At 44.0% G+C, this 15,430-nt stretch overlaps 7 protein-coding genes and 2 non-coding genes across 9 annotated transcripts; 5 read left to right on the top strand and 4 right to left on the bottom strand.

The window, feature by feature from the left end:
* Window positions 1–679: 679 nt before the first annotated feature.
* LOC131841510 (5S ribosomal RNA) lies at window positions 680–799 on the bottom strand. Its single transcript, XR_009357455.1, has one exon. It is a non-coding gene; the product is annotated as a 5S ribosomal RNA (ribosomal RNA).
* A 1,466-nt stretch (window positions 800–2,265) lies between these two features.
* On the top strand, window positions 2,266–3,012 carry LOC131841508 (late histone H1-like). The gene has a single exon (XM_059189831.1). The coding sequence runs from the start codon at window positions 2,266–2,268 to the stop codon at window positions 3,010–3,012; it is 747 nt and encodes a 248-aa protein (XP_059045814.1).
* Window positions 3,013–4,129: 1,117 nt separating this feature from the next.
* On the top strand, window positions 4,130–4,441 carry LOC131841505 (histone H4). Its single transcript, XM_059189827.1, has one exon. It carries the CDS (start codon window positions 4,130–4,132, stop codon window positions 4,439–4,441), a length of 312 nt encoding a protein of 103 aa, XP_059045810.1.
* A 362-nt stretch (window positions 4,442–4,803) lies between these two features.
* On the bottom strand, window positions 4,804–5,178 carry LOC131841503 (histone H2A). Its single transcript, XM_059189825.1, has one exon. The coding sequence runs from the start codon at window positions 5,176–5,178 to the stop codon at window positions 4,804–4,806; it is 375 nt and encodes a 124-aa protein (XP_059045808.1).
* Window positions 5,179–5,435: 257 nt separating this feature from the next.
* Window positions 5,436–5,807, top strand: LOC131841504 (histone H2B). The gene has a single exon (XM_059189826.1). It carries the CDS (start codon window positions 5,436–5,438, stop codon window positions 5,805–5,807), a length of 372 nt encoding a protein of 123 aa, XP_059045809.1.
* A 3,261-nt stretch (window positions 5,808–9,068) lies between these two features.
* On the bottom strand, window positions 9,069–9,188 carry LOC131841509 (5S ribosomal RNA). Its single transcript, XR_009357454.1, has one exon. It is a non-coding gene; the product is annotated as a 5S ribosomal RNA (ribosomal RNA).
* Window positions 9,189–12,504: 3,316 nt separating this feature from the next.
* LOC131841506 (histone H4) lies at window positions 12,505–12,816 on the top strand. The gene has a single exon (XM_059189829.1). It carries the CDS (start codon window positions 12,505–12,507, stop codon window positions 12,814–12,816), a length of 312 nt encoding a protein of 103 aa, XP_059045812.1.
* Window positions 12,817–13,274: 458 nt separating this feature from the next.
* LOC131841507 (histone H2A) lies at window positions 13,275–13,658 on the bottom strand. Its single transcript, XM_059189830.1, has one exon. It carries the CDS (start codon window positions 13,647–13,649, stop codon window positions 13,275–13,277), a length of 375 nt encoding a protein of 124 aa, XP_059045813.1. The 5' UTR covers window positions 13,650–13,658.
* A 279-nt stretch (window positions 13,659–13,937) lies between these two features.
* Window positions 13,938–14,309, top strand: LOC131841502 (histone H2B). The gene has a single exon (XM_059189824.1). It carries the CDS (start codon window positions 13,938–13,940, stop codon window positions 14,307–14,309), a length of 372 nt encoding a protein of 123 aa, XP_059045807.1.
* The last annotated feature ends 1,121 nt before the right edge of the window (window positions 14,310–15,430 follow it).

Raw genomic sequence — 15,430 nt, 5'->3', positions numbered from 1 at the left:
AACCTTTATTCTCTTCGTTTTAAAAATAGTTTCGCATGGTTTTTCTCTCTTCTCGTTTTACAATGGTCCAGTGACTAATAAATATGAGTGTTGTGTTATGAGTTTGTTCGAGCTCAAAAAAACGTGGTTCGAAATTGTTTAACGTTTAACGAATGGTAAGTTATTCTAGTTTTTATGTGTTGGTCTTAACGTGTTGTCTGTTCATTATAACATACAACTGATATGTTGAATTCAGATCTCTAATTAATTAAAAACCAAAAAAATAAAGCAGCAGTCAAAGTGGCATGTACGCGTAACCTAATATTTTTTTTTGACATTAAAAGATCGCCGTCTTCCTCGTCGCACTTACGACATTTGCATATGTTATCTTTGTTAAACTCACGGAAGGAATATAATGAACTTGGTTTTCCCGGTCGGGTCACCCGTCCAAGTGCTGACCGCTGCCCGCGTGGCTTACCTTCGGTGATCGAACGACAACCTTTACCGTTTGACGAGTTTTTATTCTGCAATTGTTTACAATTAATCGACAAAAAAAATTGTTTTCTTAATTATCTAGTACTTAAAGCTATGAATTTACATGATACGGGTCTGTGCATGTTTCCGGATACCTGCACGAAAAACAAATCGGTTCGGTCGTTGCTATGGATTTCAAAAAAAAAAAAAAACAAAAAGTGTTGGGGGGCAACGGCACGCGGTGTTCCCAAGCGGTCACCCATCCAAGTACTGACCGCGCCCGATGTTGATTAACTTCGGTGATCGGACGAGAACCGGTGCTTTTCAACGTGGTATGGCCGTTGCCGTAGTGTTAAGGTGTGATCGTTGGTGTAAAATATATTGTTTTTAACATTCCGATGCACGAATATGAACATCAAAACGCGATGCGATGCGATGCGTTTCGTTTCCGTATGCACTTACCCTCTGACGACCGACGTCGGACCGAACTAACGGGAAATCCCACAACAACCACCACGTCACGCTCTAACGACAAGAGAGACTACTAGACGGACTGGCGATCTCCCGAGTCGCATATTTTTCGACCGCCGGCGGCGGTGGAAAATCCAGAATTTCACCCCACCCACCGCGCTGCTTGCTCCGACGACGACGAGATTCCCACATTTGGATCGACCGAAATATGTAAGTAATATCAGGAAGTTCCGAGTTTCGAGAGGAGACCTGTGTTTCTATTTACCTATCTATAATAATTATCGTTATAATCATCATATCATTATTATTATTATTATTATTATTATTTATTACCATTATTATTATTATTATTATTATTTATCGTCCCTCGGATTCGGCGATCTTCGAAAACCCAAGTTGGACCGTTAGACATTCGAACGCGGTGTACGTGGCTGACGAGTTGTTATTTTTGGCGTTTCTTCTTCGATCTTCACCCCGACTTCGGACGACGCAGGTTGGACACGAAATTACGAAGAGAGAAAGACGGAAGAAAGGAAGAAAACCTGAAGATCCGTCGAAGAAAATATCGGAAAACTCGTAGGTGCGGCATCGGTCGGACGATGAAGACCGTCTCCTTTCGGATGATCCTCTCGACGGACTTTCGGCCGTCCCGAAGGGTCCGGACGGCGACGGGACCCGTCGTCGACTCGTCCCGTTTCAACTTCCGCCGAAAACGATCGACCTGAACGTCGGAGAGGCGGTTCGCGGCCTCCTGTTGTCGGAATTGTCTCGGTTCGAACACCAGGTCCTTTCTGTGCTTCGACCGTTTCGGAAGCGTTTGGCGACGCGAAGATGTCGTAAAATCGAGAAGGTGGCGCGGTATTCCGGGAAGAGATGGACCAATCTTTCGGCGAACGAAATATGGATTCCCGGAATCGACGCGTCTACCCCGCACCGCCGACGTAAACCGTCGGTCCCGAATCGAAACCGTGACGACCCGGATTTAGGGCTGGTGGTTGGAGGGGCGTGTACCTGATTCGAAACCCACCGACGTTCCGAGACGAACTTCGCTATCTCCAGGGAAACTTCGGAAACCGAGTTCGGCCAGCTTGATCACACGGTGGCGATGGTGATCGAGGAAAGAGGACGATGCCATCACGCGGGCAACGATTCCGAGGCCTGCAATTTCTTCGACGGCGGACGCGGTGCGCGTTCAGTCTTCCGTCCGCAGTGGCGACTATTTTATAAAGACTTAGAAAAAATTTTTGTTCAATTCTCGATCACGAGGTGCTCGAAGTATACGTGTGTGAGCAAGTGTTTTTTCAATAATTATCATTAACTTTTAACGTTTTAACGTGAAAGATGGCCGACGTCGAAAATCAAACAGCATCATCGGTCACCACCGGTTCCGCTGCCACCCCTCAATCCCACGCGAAGAAAGAGAAAAAAGCGAAGAATCCCAGGGCGAAACCGTCCCATCCTCCGACATCCGAGATGGTCAACAACGCCATCAAGGGACTCAAGGAACGCGGAGGATCGTCTCTTCAGGCCATCAAGAAGTTCGTCGCCGCAAATTACAAAGTCGACGCCGAAAAGGTCGCCCCTTTCATCAAGAAATATCTGAAAGGCGCCGTGGCGTCGGGATCTCTGGTTCAGACGAAAGGTAAGGGCGCGTCGGGTTCGTTCAAGCTCGCCTCGTCCACCTCCGGTGGTGCCAAAGTCGCCTCCGCCTCCGACAAGAGGAAACCCGCTTCGTCCGCCGCATCCAAGACGAAAAAATCATCCGCCAAACGTACCGCCGTCGCGACGACTTCCGACAAGGCTTCCTCGAAGACAGCCAAAAAACAAGCCTCCCCCAAAGCGAAGAAGACTGCTGCCGAAAAGAAGAGCGCCGCCGCTGCCTCCGCCGCCGCAGCGAAAGCCAAGAAATCGGCCGCCTCCTCGGCAGAAAAGAAAACTAGAGCCGCCCCGAAACCCCGATCGCCTTCCAAAGCGAAGAAATCTAACAAGGCTGGTCCGACTAAAAAACCCAAAGCACCCAAACCCAAGACAGCCAAAGCCATTCCTGTCAAGGTGAAAAAGGCCGCTTCGCCGAAGAGGAAAAAGTGAGAAACGTGGATGGATACTCGACTCATGTTCGTTCGGCTGTGCCTCGTTCCGACGTCATCATCGTACTACCGGCAACGGGGCACGCACAAATGGCCCTTTTCAGGGCCACACGATAATCTACGACGAAAAAAAGAAATAAAACAATCCTTACGGCGAAACCAAATAAAATAGCATCAGCTGGCAGGTAGGTGATGACAGGATGCAATAAAATTTTACGAACGACCGCAACCCAACCCGACGAATCGAGAGGACCGACCGATTATTGACATTTTTATTTTATTCATTTCCGGTTGAAGGGCGATATATTTTTTTTTTTTTTTTTGCCTGTAAGGTTTGAGGTTCTGAAAAGAACCGATTTTTTTTGTTATAAAATTCGTGTTTCGTTTTTCTCGGATGTTGTTGTTCTTCCGAAACACGATGTGGAAAAATTTAAGCGCGTTCACCCCGAATACGTCTGGCAAGTTGGATGTCCTTTGGCATGATGGTTACACGTTTGGCGTGGATGGCGCACAAATTCGTGTCCTCGAACAGACCGACCAAGTAAGCTTCGCTCGCTTCCTGGAGGGCCATCACGGCGGAGCTTTGGAAGCGCAAATCGGTTTTGAAATCCTGAGCGATCTCCCTCACCAAACGTTGAAAGGGAAGCTTGCGGATGAGCAACTCGGTACTTTTCTGGTAACGACGGATCTCACGCAGAGCCACGGTACCAGGTCTGTAACGGTGGGGCTTCTTGACGCCGCCAGTGGCGGGAGCGCTTTTCCTGGCCGCTTTGGTAGCCAGTTGTTTCCTGGGGGCTTTTCCTCCGGTGGACTTGCGTGCGTACTGCTTGGTCCTGCCAATTTCTAATCAAACGAATCAAAAAAAAAACTCAAAATTATTAAACTCGACTCTGACGATCGTTAGACGTGCACGCGTCGAAAGGTAAACAGGTACTAAAAATTCCGCCATATTAAATTGTACTTTTATACGTGAACAAAGTCAACGGCTGACTTCGTCGATTGGTCGATGGTGAACCGTTGAATCTATATAAGGCTCCGTTAGTTGAAATTTTGCGGTAGTTGACTTCCTAGGAACGAGGTGTGCAGGTATTTTGTGTCAGTTGAAATAATCTGAAAAGATGACCGGTCGCGGTAAAGGAGGCAAAGGATTGGGAAAAGGAGGAGCGAAGCGTCATCGCAAAGTCCTGCGTGACAACATCCAGGGTATCACGAAACCCGCTATCAGAAGATTGGCTCGTCGTGGCGGCGTGAAACGTATTTCCGGTTTGATCTACGAAGAAACTCGCGGAGTCCTGAAAGTGTTCTTGGAAAATGTCATCCGAGATGCCGTCACCTACACGGAACACGCCAAACGTAAAACCGTGACAGCGATGGACGTCGTCTACGCTTTGAAACGTCAAGGACGCACCCTCTACGGTTTCGGAGGTTAATTTCCTGGCGCTCTTCACCGTTCGAGAAAACCAGAATAAAATACGAAATACAAAATCGGTTCTTTTCAGAACCACAAAATAAAAATAAGAGGAAAAAAAGAAACATGATGTTCTTTCGAGAAACAACGGACTACCTGATAAATGTACCAAGATCGTAAACACCCCTTGCTTTCCTTTTGGCATTGCAGTCGTAAATCTTTCTTCATACAGCCAAATTGACGACCGTCGGAAAGATAATGATACAATAATAATAATAAAAAGAAAAGATGCATCGGTCATTTTACGAAAAAAAAAAAGCTATAGTGGCCCTGAGAAGGGCCGATATTTTGAGTTTTCGCCACGGAGATGGATCGATCGTTCGTTTAAGGTTTCTTCTCGGTTTTTTTGGGTAAAAGTACGGCCTGAATGTTGGGTAAGACACCGCCTTGGGCGATCGTAACTCCGGACAGGAGTTTGTTCAATTCCTCGTCGTTTCTGATGGCCAGCTGCAGATGACGCGGTATAATACGTGTCTTCTTGTTGTCACGGGCAGCGTTTCCTGCCAATTCTAGAACTTCGGCGGCTAAGTACTCCATGACGGCGGCCAAATAGACGGGAGCTCCTGCACCGACGCGTTCCGCGTAATTTCCTTTTCTGAGAAGACGATGTATCCTACCCACCGGAAACTGGAGACCGGCACGGCTCGAACGGGATTTCGCTTTTCCCTTCACTTTACCTCCTTTACCGCGACCTGACATTTTAAGTTCGTTCGTTAGACACCACGAGAAGTAATAAAACTGACGGACGGGACTCGTCGATTGTAAAAGCTGGTAGCTGTGCTTCGAATTTATAGCCTCCGTGATAGGAGAATAGGACGTGACGATTGGTGGGAGCCCGTTTTCAGGTGGGGTTCTGGTGAACACACTACCTATCAGAAAGGTGGTGGTGCAAAGTTAACGCACGCACACGAGTCAACGAGCAGTTCGCGAGTTTGTTGAATCGAATTTGTTGAAAAATGCCGCCGAAGACAAGTGGTAAGGCAGCCAAGAAGGCCGGGAAAGCTCAGAAGAACATTTCCAAGAGCGACAAAAAAAAGAAGCGCAGGAGGAAGGAGAGCTATGCCATCTACATCTACAAGGTGTTGAAACAAGTCCATCCCGACACCGGTATCTCTAGTAAGGCTATGAGCATAATGAACAGTTTCGTGAACGACATCTTCGAACGTATCGCCGCTGAAGCTTCCCGTCTGGCACACTACAACAAACGTTCGACGATCACTAGCAGAGAAATTCAAACTGCCGTGCGTCTGTTGTTGCCCGGTGAGTTGGCCAAGCACGCCGTCTCCGAAGGTACCAAAGCCGTCACCAAGTACACCAGTTCGAAATAGATGTTTTTCGTTTTCGACACATTTATAAACGGTTCTTTTCAGAACCACAAAAACTCTCGAACAAAAAAGAAAAAGACGTGAAACAGCGATTTTTAATTAACTTTTATTATGTCATTATGACAGCGAAAAAATATGAAAAATGTTACATACAGTTTAAGAAAAAGAAATACAAAATTTTTCTATAAAAAATAAACATGCTATTTAAGCTATGTAAATATATTGGATGAACAGTAGGCCCTTTAGGTTTCATGCATTATCGGTATTTTGCACCCATGCCTATCCAACTTGTAAAATGTGGTTATTGTATTCGAAATAATTTAGTTGATTGAGGTTATGTTATGAATAAATTTCTATTTTGCCAGAATACAACTCTTCGGAAGAAGAAATCAAATAAACAATCGTACATCTGCTGAACAACCTAGTTGATGGTTGATGGATTTGCATTACCCAGCATATAGCCTAAATGTTCATCTTTAGTGAAATTAAAATTACTTAGCTTTTTTAAGAAAGAAAAAATTAGAACGAATTCTCATCGAAAAAACCGCGATTCCTACAAATGATACAGATGGTTTTGTAGTCGCGTATGTTATTGAATACAATGAGCCGACATTTTTCCGACTCTTTGTTTCATCGAAAACGTTGTTGACATTAGCAAGGAACGTTAAGGATTCCCTGAAACAGACAATTTCACTGTTTTGGAATAGCAGTATGTGCAAATGAGAGGACAGAAGACTTTGAAAAAAAGGAGTGAACAAAACTGTACTTTAGTACAGAATGTTATGTTTATTTTAATTTCAATTGTTCCTGTTTTAATGAGATTTTTTTATGTTCCTAAATCATTTTCTATTTTATTATCTCTACCTAGCATAAAAATTAAAATACTTTGCAACATTACGTTATTATACATTGCATATCTGACATAAAATACTTGCAAAAATTACTTAGCTAATTAATATTACGCATGACAACTCACATTATTTACTTTGCAAAACATTATAGAATACATAACAGATAATTGTGACCCTGTGTATTGTTCATTGGAATTAAAATAAAAAAAACGTGATTTCGTCAATCGCCGTTATTTGCGACTTCAGGCAACTGTCGCTAAGAGCTATTTTTGTTTCTCCGTTCAATTTCCCGATAAAATCGTCGACTTAGTTATTAACTTTATAATCTTTTTAATCATTCTTCAGTTAAAAGACTTGTATCAATAATACCACAATAGCCATGTTGCACGGAAGTTTTTTGATAAAAGACTTGCTAGTTGGAATACGAAAATATTACAAAAATTTGACCTATTCACGATAATAAACCGGGGCACTATTGTGGGTTTTCGGTTGGTTTTATATTATATTAGGTACTCACCCTTCGTAACGTGTCTCCACGAAAAAAAAATCGAAAAAACGTCACTTTCACACTAACCACCTTTCGTTTTAACTCTCGCGACGATAACTGAAATGTTGACGCGCGCCGGACAGATTCACGGACATACAACCACCCACCCACCCCGCGCCCCGGTTTCCGTCTGGACTGGTTCTGTCGTCCGAGTGAGTGCCAAAAATTAGCGTTCGTCTATTAAATGATTGTCGGATGATGATTATTGACGGACACTTTTATCGCACCCGATCACACTTTAGTTACTACCTACGTTTAGTATCGACGACGCATCGTTTCGATTATTGAAATTCGAATTGAATTTTTTTTTTTCTAGTTTTCGACGTAGATTCGCGTGACATAAATATTATGAGCCTTTTTGGATCGATTTCGTGTGCATCACGCCATTTCTACGGGCGAACGTGAATGTGTGATGTTGACGTGATGGAAGCAACGTTTAGGCAATCCGCATTACGTATTACTATTGATTCAAAAAATTGAAATTCACGCATAGTTATCTGTGCCTGAAGTGGGTCATTTTCTGACGTGTATTTTTTTTTGCATTGTTAGTAAGATCGAAACCATAGAAACCATACAAAACAGTGTGTGAAATGCGATTTCACGCACACGACTATTTCTGTTTTTCACTTCACGCACTGTTTTTTATTAGTTACCTAGCAACATGGTCACTGCATTGAAACTTCAGAGTTCCTTCAAAAAATATTTTGATCGCACAGTTTTAACTGACATTCACATTCAGCATAACAGACCAGACATTATTATTTTAAATAAACAACAAAAGCAAGCATATCTTTTAGATATAGCTGTTCCAAATTCACACAATATAACACAGACATATAATACAAAAATTAATAAATATTTAGAACTCTCCGTTGCTATGAGAAATCTTTGGTGTTTAGAAAAAATTTCGATTTTACCATTTATAATTTCAGCAACAGGAATAGTACCGCAATCTCTTTTTAAAAATTTAAAAATTTTGGATTTAGATAACACATTGGTAGTTGAAATTCAAAAAGGTATATTATTATACTCATGTCACATCGTGAGGAAGTTCCTTAACATTGACACAGAACATAAAACACAACAAAGTCAAAATGTGGAGGCGAGACGCCGGTAATTCAACAAACCCCCCTCCCACGATAATTGACAAGTCTGTCATACAGCCCTACCATTTAAAACCTTTATTCTCTTCGTTTTAAAAATAGTTTCGCATGGTTTTTCTCTCTTCTCGTTTTACAATGGTCCAGTGACTAATAAATGAGTGTTGTGTTATGAGTTTGTTCGAGCTCAAAAAAACGTGGTTCGAAATTGTTTAACGTTTAACGAATGGTAAGTTATTCTAGTTTTTATGTTGGTCTTAACGTGTTGTACAACATTGTCTGTCCATTATAACATAGAACTGATATGTTGAATTCAGATCTCTAATTATTTAAAAACCAAAAAAATAAAGCAGCAGTCAAAGTGGCATGTACGCGTAACCTAATATATATTTTTTACATTAAAAGATCGCCGTCTTCCTCGTCGCACTTACGACATTTGCATATGTTATCTTTGTTAAACTCACGGAAGGAATATAATGAACTTGGTTTTCCCGAACGGTCGCGGTCACCCGTCCAAGTGCTGACCGCTGCCCGCGTGGCTTACCTTCGGTGATCGAACGACAACCATTACCGTTTGACGAGTTTTTATTCTGCAATTGTTTACAATAAATCGACAAAAAAAATTGTTTTCTTAATTATCTAGTACTTAAAGCTATGAATCTACATGATACGGGTCTGTGCATGTTTCCGAATACCTGCACGAAAAACAAATCGGTTCGGTGGTTGCTATGGATTTCAAAAAAAAAAAAAAACAAAAAGTGTTGGGGGGCAACGGCACGCGGTGTTCCCAAGCGGTCACCCATCCAAGTACTGACCGCGCCCGACGTTGCTTAACTTCGGTGATCGGACGAGAACCGGTGCTTTTCAACGTGGTATGGCCGTTGCCGTGGTGTTTAGGTGTGATCGTTGGTGTAAAATATATTGCTTTTAACATTCCGATGCACGAATATGAACATCAAAACGCGATGCGATTTCGTTTCCGTATGCACTTACCCTCTGACGACCGACGTCGGACCGAACTAACGGGAAATCCCACAACAACCACCACGTCACGCTCTAACGACAAGAGAGACTACTAGACGGACTGGCGATCTCCCGCGTCGCACATTTTTCGACCGCCGGCGGCGGTGGAAAATCCAGAATTTCACCCCACCCACCCCGCTGCTTGCGCCGACGACGACGAGATTCCCACATTTGGATCGACCGAAATATGTAAGTAATATCAGGAAGTTCCGATTTTCGAGAGGAGACCTGTGTTTCTATTTACCTATCTATAATAATTATCGTTATAATCATCATATCATTATTATTATTATTAACATTATTATTTATTACCATTATTATTATTATTATTATTATTTATCGTCCCTCGGATTCGGCGATCTTCGAAAATCCAAGTTGGACCGTTAGACATTCGAACGCGGTGTGCGTGGCTGACGAGTTGTTATTTTTGACGTTTCTTCTTCGATCTTCACCCCGACTTCGGACGACGCTAGTCGGACACGAAATTACGAAGAGAGAAAGACGGAAGAAAGGAAGAAAACCTGAAGATCCGTCGAAGAAAATATCGGAAAACTCGTAGGTGCGGCATCGGTCGGACGATGAAGACCGTCTCCTTTCGGATGATCCTCTCGACGGACTTTCGGCCGTCCCGAAGGGTCCGGACGGCGACGGGACCCGTCGTCGACTCGTCCCGTTTCAACTTCCGCCGAAAACGATCGACCTGAACGTCGGAGAGGCGGTTCGCGGCCTCCTGTTGTCGGAATTGTCTCGGTTCGAACACCAGGTCCTTTCTGTGCTTCGACCGTTTCGGAAGCGTTTGGCGACGCGAAGATGTCGTAAAATCGAGAAGGTGGCGCGGTATTCCGGGAAGAGATGGACCAATATTTCGGCGAACGAAATATGGATTCCCGGAATCGACGCGTCTACCCCGCACCGCCGACGTAAACCGTCGGTCCCGAATCGAAACCGTGACGACCCGGATTTAGGGCTGGTGGTTGGAGGGGCGTGTACCTGATTCGAAACCCACCGACGTTCCGAGACGAACTTCGCTATCTCCAGGGAAACTTCGGAAACCGAGTTCGGCCAGCTTGATCACACGGTGGCGATGGTGATCGAGGAAAGAGGACGATGCCATCACGCGGGCAACGATTCCGAGGCCTGCAATTTCTTCGACGGCGGACGCGGTGCGCGTTCAGTCTTCCGTCCGCAGTGGCGACTATTTTATAAAGACTTAGAAAAATTTTTTGTTCAATTCTCGTTCACGAGGTGCTCGAAGTGTACGTGTGTGAGCAAGTGTTTTTTCAATAATTATTATTAACTTTTAACGTTTTAACGTGAAAGATGGCCGACGTCGAAAATCAAACAGCATCATCGGTCACCACCGGTTCCGCTGCCACCCCTCAATCCCACGCGAAGAAAGAGAAAAAAGCGAAAAATCCCAGGGCGAAACCGTCCCATCCTCCGACATCCGAGATGGTAAACAACGCCATCAAGGGACTCAAGGAACGCGGAGGATCGTCTCTTCAGGCCATCAAGAAGTTCGTCGCCGCAAATTACAAAGTCGACGCCGAAAAGGTCGCCCCTTTCATCAAGAAATATCTGAAAGGCGCCGTGGCGTCGGGATCTCTGGTTCAGACGAAAGGTAAGGGCGCGTCGGGTTCGTTCAAGCTCGCCTCGTCCACCTCCGGTGGTGCCAAAGTCGCCTCCGCCTCCGACAAGAGGAAACCCGCTTCGTCCGCCGCATCCAAGACGAAAAAATCATCCGCCAAACGTACCGCCGTCGCGACGACTTCCGACAAGGCTTCCTCGAAGACAGCCAAAAAACAAGCCTCCCCCAAAGCGAAGAAGACTGCTGCCGAAAAGAAGAGCGCCGCCGCTGCCTCCGCCGCCGCAGCGAAAGCCAAGAAATCGGCCGCCTCCTCGGCAGAAAAGAAAACTAGAGCCGCCCCGAAACCCCGATCGCCTTCCAAAGCGAAGAAATCTAACAAGGCTGGTCCGACTAAAAAACCCAAAGCACCCAAACCCAAGACAGCCAAAGCCATTCCTGTCAAGGTGAAAAAGGCCGCTTCGCCGAAGAGGAAAAAGTGAGAAACGTGGATGGATACTCGACCACGTTCATCATCATGTTCGTTCGGCTGTGCCTCGTTCCGACGTCATCATCGTACTACCGGCAACGGGGCACGCACAAATGGCCCTTTTCAGGGCCACACGATAATCTACGACGAAAAAAAGAAATAAAACTATCCTTACGGCGAAACCAAATAAAATAGATAGCATCAGCTGGCAGGTAGGTGATGACAGGATGCAATAAAATTTTACGAACGACCGCAACCCAACCCGACGAATCGAGAGGACCGACCGATTATTGACATTTTTATTTTATTCATTTCCGGTTGAAGGGCGATATATATTTTTTTTTGCCTGTAAAGTTTGAGGTTCTGAAAAGAACCGATTTTTTTGTTATAAAATTCTCGGGATGTTGTTGTTCTTCCGAAACACGATGTGGAAAAATTTAAGCGCGTTCACCCCGAATACGTCTGGCAAGTTGGATGTCCTTTGGCATGATGGTGACACGTTTGGCGTGGATGGCGCACAAGTTGGTGTCCTCGAAAAGTCCAACCAAGTAAGCTTCGCTGGCTTCCTGCAGAGCCATCACGGCGGAGCTTTGGAAGCGCAAATCGGTTTTGAAATCCTGAGCGATCTCCCTCACCAAACGTTGAAAGGGAAGCTTGCGGATGAGCAACTCGGTACTTTTCTGGTAACGACGGATCTCACGCAGAGCCACGGTACCAGGTCTGTAACGGTGGGGCTTCTTGACGCCGCCAGTGGCGGGAGCGCTTTTCCTCGCCGCTTTGGTAGCCAGTTGTTTCCTGGGGGCTTTTCCTCCGGTGGACTTGCGTGCGGTCTGCTTGGTCCTGGCCATTTCGAATGAAACGAATGAAAAACAAAACTGACAATTATTAAAATCGACTCTGACGATCGTTAGACGTGCACGCGTCGAAAGGTAAACGGGTACTAAAAATTCCGCCATATTAAATTGTACTTTTATACGTGAACAAAGTCAACGGCTGACTTCGTCGATTGGTCGATGGTGAACCGTTGAATCTATATAAGGCTCCGTTAGTTGAAATTTTGCGGTAGTTGACTTCCTAGGGACGAGGTGTGCAGGTATTTTGTGTCAGTTGAAATAATCTGAAAAGATGACTGGTCGTGGAAAAGGTGGCAAAGGATTGGGAAAAGGAGGAGCAAAGCGTCATCGCAAGGTTCTTCGTGATAACATCCAAGGTATCACAAAACCCGCTATCAGAAGATTGGCTCGTCGTGGCGGCGTGAAACGTATTTCCGGTTTGATCTACGAAGAAACTCGCGGAGTCCTGAAAGTGTTCTTGGAAAATGTCATCCGAGATGCCGTCACCTACACGGAACACGCCAAACGTAAAACCGTGACAGCGATGGACGTCGTCTACGCTTTGAAACGTCAAGGACGCACCCTCTACGGTTTCGGAGGTTAATTTTTCCTGGCGTTCTTCACCGTTCGAGAAAACCAAAATAAAATACGAAATACAAAATCGGTTCTTTTCAGAACCACAAAATAAAAATAAGAGGAAAAAAAAAGAAACATGATGTTCTTTCGAGAAACAACGGACTACCTGATAAATGTCCCAAGATCGTAAACACTGCTTGCATTGCAGTCGTAAATCTTTCTTCATACAGCCAAATTGACGACCGTCGGAAAGAGTAATTTAGCATACCAACCGCAATGATAATAATACAATAATAATCGCTACATTTTTCGAAAAGGGAACAAATATATATATATATATATTTATTCTTCGGTTACGTTACGGCGGAACAGAATCATTAGATATATTGGTGCAAAAAGAAAAAAAAACGAAAAAAAAAAGCTATAGTGGCCCTGAGAAGGGCCGATATTTTGAGTTTTCGCCACGGAGATGGATCGATCGTTCGTTTAAGGTTTCTTCTCGGTTTTTTTGGGTAAAAGTACGGCCTGAATGTTCGGTAAGACACCGCCTTGGGCGATCGTAACTCCGGACAGGAGTTTGTTCAATTCTTCGTCGTTTCTGATGGCCAGCTGCAGATGACGCGGTATAATACGTGTCTTCTTGTTGTCACGGGCAGCGTTTCCTGCCAATTCTAGAACTTCGGCGGCTAGGTACTCCATGACGGCGGCCAAATAGACGGGAGCTCCTGCACCGACGCGTTCCGCGTAATTTCCTTTCCTGAGAAGACGATGTATCCTACCCACCGGAAACTGGAGACCGGCACGGCTCGAACGGGATTTCGCTTTTCCCTTCACTTTACCTCCTTTACCGCGACCTGACATTTTGAGTTCGTTCGTTAGACACTACGAGAAGTAATAAAACTGACGGACGGGACCGACAGCGTTGACTCGTCGATTGTAAAGCACTGGGAGCTGTGCTTCGAATTTATAGCCTCCGTGATAGGAGAATCGGACGTGACGATTGGTGGGAGCCCGTTTTCAGGTGGGGTTCTGGTGAACACAGTACCTATCAGAAAGGTGGTGGTGTCAGTTTTGCGTCCGTCATAAGTGTTAACGCACGCACGCACACGAGTCACAGCAGTTCGCGAGTTTGTTGAATTGAATAGAAAAATGCCGCCGAAGACAAGTGGTAAGGCAGCCAAGAAGGCCGGGAAAGCTCAGAAGAACATTTCCAAGAGCGACAAAAAAAAGAAGCGCAGGAGGAAGGAGAGCTATGCCATCTACATCTACAAGGTGTTGAAACAAGTCCATCCCGACACCGGTATCTCTAGTAAGGCTATGAGCATAATGAACAGTTTCGTGAACGACATCTTCGAACGTATCGCCGCTGAAGCTTCCCGTCTGGCACACTACAACAAACGTTCGACGATCACTAGCAGAGAAATTCAAACTGCCGTGCGTCTGTTGTTGCCCGGTGAGTTGGCCAAGCACGCCGTCTCCGAAGGTACCAAAGCCGTCACCAAGTACACCAGTTCGAAATAGATGTTTTTCGTTTTCGACACATTTATAAACGGTTCTTTTCAGAACCACAAAAACTCTCGAACAAAAAAGAAAAAGACGTGAAACAGCGATTTTTAATTAACTTTTATTATGTCATTATGACAACATACAGTTTAAGAAAAGCGAGAAATGCAAAATTTTTCTATAAAAATAAACATGCTATTTAAGCTATGTAAATATATTGGATGAACAGTAGGCCCTTTAGGTTTCATGCATTATCGGTATTTTTTGCACCCATGCCTATCCAACTTGTAGTTATGTGGTTATTGTATTCGAAATAATTTAGTTGATTGAGGTTATGTTATGAATAAATTTCTATTTTGCCAGAATACAACTCTTCGGAAGAAGAAATCAAATAAACAATCGTACATCTGCTGAACAACCTAGTTGATGGTTGATGGATTTGCATTACCCAGCATATAGCCTAAATGTTCATCTTTAGTGAAATTAAAATTACTTAGCTTTTTTTAAGAAAGAAAAAATTAGAACGAATTCTCATCGAAAAAACCATGCGATTCCTACAAATGATACAGATGGTTTTGTAGTCGCGTATGTTATTGAATACAATGAGCCGACATTTTTCCGACTCTTTGTTTCATCGAAAACGTTGTTGACATTAGCAAGGAACGTTAACTTCGAAACAGACAATTTCACTGTTTTGGAATAGCAGTATGTGCAAATGAGAGGACAGAAGACTTTGAAAAAAAGGAGTGAACAAAACTGTACTTTAGTACAGAATGTTATGTTTATTTTAATTTCAATTGTTCCTGTTTTAATGAGATTTTTTTTATGTTCTAAATCATTTTCTATTTTATTATCTCTACCTAGCATAAAAATTAAAATACTTTGCAACATTACGTTAATATACATTGCATATCTGACATAAAATACTTTTAAAAATTACTTAGCTAATTAATATTACATATGACAACTCACATTATTTACTTTGCAAAACATTATAGAATACATAACAGATAATTGTGACCCTGTGTATTGTTCATTGGAATTAAAATAAAAAAAACGTGACGTTGTCCAATCGCCGTTATTTGCGACTTCAGGCAACTGTCGCCAGAGCTATTTTGTTTCTCCGTTCAGTACGTCGT

This window comes from Achroia grisella, unplaced genomic scaffold, assembly GCF_030625045.1.
Source record: "Achroia grisella isolate CSIRO2021 unplaced genomic scaffold, CSIRO_AGI_Agris_v1 utg18245, whole genome shotgun sequence".
Lineage (NCBI taxonomy): Eukaryota > Metazoa > Arthropoda > Insecta > Lepidoptera > Pyralidae > Achroia > Achroia grisella.
The sequence above is the reverse complement of the archived record's forward strand: the minus strand, read 5'-3'. Positions and strand labels throughout refer to the sequence as shown.